Here is a 5,473-nt window from a genome sequence, read left to right as displayed (position 1 = left end):
ATATTCCTTGCCGCTGGAATATTGGGATGAGGAATCGTTAAAAGACATTGGAAACAGACTGGGAGAATTCCTAAAAGTCGCAAAAGAAACAAAACACAGAAGATACACTTCCTATGCTCGCATCTGTGTCTACATGCACCTGAACAAAGCTGTTCTGGACTCGGTAAGTTTATTCCATGACGATTTTGAATGGATTCAGACTTTAGGTTACGAGCATGTTCCATTTCGATGCCGAAAATGTCATGCTCATGGGCACCTATTCTAGGATTGCCCGCGTAATACCAAGCCCTCCTCCAACACTACCTCTGGGAAAAATGATCAAGAGGGCTTTACCAAAGTGAACTCTTGGAAGAGGAATCATAAAAATCCTTCTTCTCAACCTAAAGATACCCCTGCCAGTAATTCCAATCCCTCAACTAGCAATAGCTTTGAAATTCTAGCTCAGACTGACTCTATGGACCCTGAACCCCCCATGCACTCTCATGAGTTTCCCAATCAGTCCTCTGCTAACCCTCAACTGGATGAGTCTCCTGACCATGTCCCTGAGCAACCCTAAGCTCCCCCCTCCAATGCCTCCATTAAAGAGTTGGCCTGAAAACCAAATGGTATGGACATTGATACCCTTCTGATTGATCCCAACCTTGCAGTGAACTTCATGTCTGAGAGCAGTGAACTCAAGTAGATGGATGAAGAGCCTGAAAGCATTGACCTAGGATACTTGGATATTTTTAGCCTTGAGCAGGTATGCAAGCAAAAACAATTTGATAAGATCCCAATGAGATAGCTAGAAATTCTAGAGGTCATCCTATCCAGAGCACATCAACAAAGATCTCTAGGAATTCAACCAGGAAGTCAGTGGGATGGCAAGACCTTATTCAAGGATACTAAGAAAATAGGGAGAAAGACAGATCTACAGCCAACCATCCTCATCGGGGAAATGCTGGTAGAATCTGGAAGATATTCTAAACTCACAAAGTACTACAGGCCACTCCCCAACCCTGAACCATGAAGCTCACATCATGGAATCTAAGAGGGTTGAATGGCCCTGGGAAATATAGAATGATAAAAAACTTGATACAGAAGGAGAAACCTCATATATTCTTTATGTAAGAAACGAAGTGTAATAGTACTCTTATCACTACCATTCTTTCAAAAGCATGGCCTGGCTGTCACACAATGGCGGTGGATGCTACTGGAGCCTCGGTGGATTAGCAATAGCTTGGAATGCACAGGCTATTGCGCTCACAGATTTCAATGCAAACCACCACTTCATTCAAGCTAACTTCCATATTATAGGGACCAATGTGCATGGACACCTTACCAATGTGTATTTCCTGCAAGCTGCTGAGGACAAAATCAAAACTTTGGACACGCTCACACAGCTCAAGGCCAACCAAACCCATCCACTCTGGATCACGGGAGGCGACTTCAATATGATCACCAAATTAGGGGAAAAGTTAGGAGGCCAAATCAGATTGGACAATGAAAGTGAGTATTTCAAGGCGTTCATTCAAAGCAATTGGTTAATCGACTTTCCCTACAACAACGGAATATTCACCTGGAATAAAAAAAGATCCGGTCCTCATCAGATTGCTTCGAGGCTTGATCGATTTCTAATATTAGATAATGCTATCCACCTGGGAGGAGACCTTTCAACCTCTATTCTGCCATTTGCAGGGTTGGACCATTGGCCAATTTCACTTTAGTGGCAAAGACCGGGAAACTCCACTAGAAGGCCCTTCCGCTTTGAATCCTTCTGGTTGACCCATCCACATTTCAAAGATCTAGTAATGCATGCATGGAAAAGTTTTCTTCCCCCTGTAGGTTCCAAAATGTTCCAATTCCAGGTTAAGCTGAGGTTCCTAAAAGCACAAATCAAACAGTGGAACAGTGCTACCTTTGGAAACATTTTTCAAGCTCATAAAGCCCTCGCTCATGAAATGGAGAAACTCTAGCAAACTATCATCAAAGAAGGCAAGACTGAAGCCCGCAATGAACAGGAAAAGAATCTTCAGACTCAAATCAACGAAAGAGAAAAACAATAGGAAATCCTCTGGAAACAAAAATCACGAATAATATGGTTAAAGGAAGGTGAAAGGAATACAAAATTCTTCCATCGTACAATGATCCAATGGCGAATGCATAACAACATCACCCAAATTCACAACTAACAAGGAGACTGATTGGAAGAACATGGATATATTGAAAAATAACTCATCAAGCACTTCAAATCAGTCCATCAAGAACCTAATACCAACAGACAACCAACAATTGACAAGATTCTCCCTCATATACCAAAGGTGATAACAGATGAACACAATCAATTGCTTCTTCGTCCGATAACCTTACAGGAGGTGGAATCAGCTATGAAGCAGCTTCAGGAAGGAAAATCTCCTGGTCCAGATGGCTTTACCTCCACTTTCTTCCACAAATTCTAGGATATTATCAAAGAGGAGGTCTGGCAGGTCGTCGAAGAATCTAGAACTCTCCATTGGATGTTACCCTCCTTGAATGCAACATTTATCACTCTCATCCCCAAGGAGGAACACTCTAATACGCTAGACAAATTCAGGCCTATAGCCCTCTGTAATGTCATCTACAAAATCATATCCAAAGTTATAGCCTCACGTTTGAAGTCATTGCTTCCCCTGCTTATCTCGCTAGAACAATCGGGATATGTCGAAGGAAGGCAAATCATAGATGGAATCATCCTCACACACGAGATCATTCACTCCTTCAAGCACCACAAAAAAGTAGGTATGCTACTACAAATCAAACTCTCAAAAGCTTTTGATAAATTGAGTTGGGTGTACATTCAATCAATGTTAACAGCATTTGGTTTCTCACCTGTTTGGGTTCAATGGATCATGAGCTTAATATCCTTAGCTTTCTTTTCAATTCTAGTTAATGGAATCCCTTCCACCCCCTTTCAACCCTTAAGAGGCATCCGCCAAGGGGATCCCCTTTCTCCTTTCCTCTTCGTTCTTATGGCTGAAGGGCTGGGTCGAACCATAAAGCATGTCCTCCAAGAGCAATAGCTTAGAGGAATCTCCCTTCATAATTCCCCTGCCATTACCCACTAGCAATTTGTGGATGATAACATGTTATTTGGGCATCCCTCAGTCCAAGAAGCCTAAAAATTCAAATCCCTCCTTAATGATTTCTCCGCTGCATCTGGCGCCAGTATCAACACAGTTAAATCCCAGATCTTCTTTTTTCATACTCCTGCCATCACTCAAACCTCCATAGCGCGCATTCTGGGATTCTCTGTTGCCTCTCTCCCCTCAAAGTACCTTGGTGCCCCCTTAACTGATTCTGCCCTCAAGCACTCCTCTTGGCAAATGCTCCTCGACAAGCTTGAAACCCGCCTCACCTCTTGGACCTTTAGAGCCCTAAACATGGCAAGCCGACTAATCCTCATCAAAGCTGTACTACAATCTATGCCTCTTTATCTATTCTCTGTTTTAGCAACGCCCAAATGGATTCTCAAAAAAATCAAAGACCTCCAAAGGAACTTTCTATGGGGATTGGTGGGACACAACCGCAAATGGGCACTGGTCAAGTGGGCGACCATTTGCCTCCCAAAAAACCTTGGGGGAATCAGTCTTCAGGACCCTCAACATAGTAACGCAGTCATGGGAGCACAAATCTGGTGGAAGTGGCTTTCAGCCCCGCACACACCTTGGGCGATCCTATGGAGAGCCAAGTATGCCCACCACAGAGCGAATGAAGACCTTATCAGGCTTATAGACACGGGTAAGAGCTCCATAATCCGGAACTCGACTAGAATGCACAGAAATATGATCCATAAACACAACTTTTGGGAAATAAGAGACGACAATAGTGCTCGTTTTTGGATGGATTCATGGCATCGAAGAGCCAAACTCAACAGCTTAATCCCACCTCCACCAAAAGAGGATTAGGAAGCACAACAATGGGAAACGGTTGACCAATATTGGATACCCACCCTCGATTAGGGATTCAGAGAATGGCGCAAAGTAGAACTCATCATCAGGAATGGTACAAAGATAATGTATAAGGAGTTGGACACAGAGCTAACCAATAGGTGAATCAAATTTTCTGAAGAGAAGGATATTTTACGTTGGGGATACAAACCACGTGGAACCTTTACGACACAAGAGGCATATAACCTTATGATCAATCCTTAGACCAACAAGGACCCTCTTTGGGACAAAGTGTGGTCCCCTAAAATTTGGCCCAAGATCTCAACTTTTCTATGATTTCTCTGCCATAAAAGAATTCTTACTTGGGACAACTTAAGGAAAAAAAAAATTCATGGCCCCTCAAGATGCCCCAATTGCAAGCAACAGGAGGAAACTATACAGCATCTCATGGATTCTTGCAATCAGGCAAACAAACTTTGGGAAAAAAATTTCAGATGTCAAAAAGATGGCAGAGTGAAAAAAGACATCACCAAAACCATTCGTCATTGGGCTAAAAACCCGTACAAGAGTCCCCTGCTTAATGCATTATGGAGAATCATTCCAGCCCTCCTTATGTGGACAATCTGGAAGGAAAGTAATCGGCGTATCTTCAGGAATCAAGCCACCCCCATAGACATCATATGGAATAATATGTGCAGCAACCTTCAAGAAACTCTAGCAATCCAAACTTCGAGCAATGAGAACTTTCCCAATGAAGCGCAAGAACAAAATACATGGATGAATTGGAACCTCAGGCTCATCCAGACTCAGGAGCCACCCAACAGATCCATCCCTACCCATGACTCTTCCAGCAAGTGGTGCCCTCCACCCTCAAGATTCACCCAGCTCAACTTTGATGGCGCTTCTAAAGGCAATCCAGGTCAGGCCAGACATGGAGGAATCTTCAGGGATCATTATGGCAATCCTTTGCTACTTTACCTAGGCACTTCAGGATGGGACACAAACAATTCGGCTAGATTGGAGGGATTGTGGCAAGGTCTAAATCTTGCTCAGCAGCATAGCTACTTTCCCTTAATAATTGAAGGAGATTCTCAAATCCTTATCAACATGGCCCAACAAATTATAAATGGAACTCCAGTAAACAAGCTATCTTGTAGCTGGAGACTTGCAGCTTGTTTGCAACACATCGAGCATTGGCTTGCAACTAATAAAGCAATCACTTTCAAACACATCAAGAGAAATGGCAACAAAGTGGCCGATCTCTTAGCCAATTTAGGGGTGATAAGTGATCGAACTCTATACACAGGTTCGCTTGAAATTATAGATGCCACACACCAACAGGAATACACTAAGCTGGTGCAACTGGATGTAGCACCCATGGATGCAGGTGTTAGATGAACATTTAATGCACCTCGACCGCCGGATAAGCAGGTGGCTAAACCATATGCCAACCTGCGCCTTCCCCTATGGGAATTTAAGGCAGGTTACTACTCCTCAACTGGTGCCATCAACCAGTTGTGAAATCCGAGAAAATCCCCCTGCATTCACCCATTCGGCCTCTCAGTTGT

At 43.4% G+C, this 5,473-nt stretch overlaps 1 protein-coding gene across 1 annotated transcript; it reads left to right on the top strand.

Annotated features, from left to right (window-relative positions):
* The first annotated feature begins 1,157 nt into the window (after nucleotides 1-1,157).
* LOC149251315 (uncharacterized) lies at nucleotides 1,158-1,706 on the top strand. The gene has a single exon (XM_089453850.1). It carries the CDS (start codon nucleotides 1,158-1,160, stop codon nucleotides 1,704-1,706), a length of 549 nt encoding a protein of 182 aa, XP_089309976.1.
* The last annotated feature ends 3,767 nt before the right edge of the window (nucleotides 1,707-5,473 follow it).

The sequence above is a fragment of the Pinus tabuliformis genome, chromosome 7, assembly GCF_031772625.1.
Source record: "Pinus tabuliformis cultivar Carrire ecotype Pingquan chromosome 7, CPIR1, whole genome shotgun sequence".
In the NCBI taxonomy this organism is placed as follows: Eukaryota; Viridiplantae; Streptophyta; class Pinopsida; order Pinales; family Pinaceae; genus Pinus; species Pinus tabuliformis.
This window is presented reverse-complemented; position numbering and strand designations above follow the sequence as displayed.

Coding starts and splice junctions, on each gene's coding strand:
- LOC149251315 (XM_089453850.1), top strand. CDS start 1,158: ATGGCCTGGCTGTCACACAATGGCGGTGGATGCTACTGGAGCCTCGGT.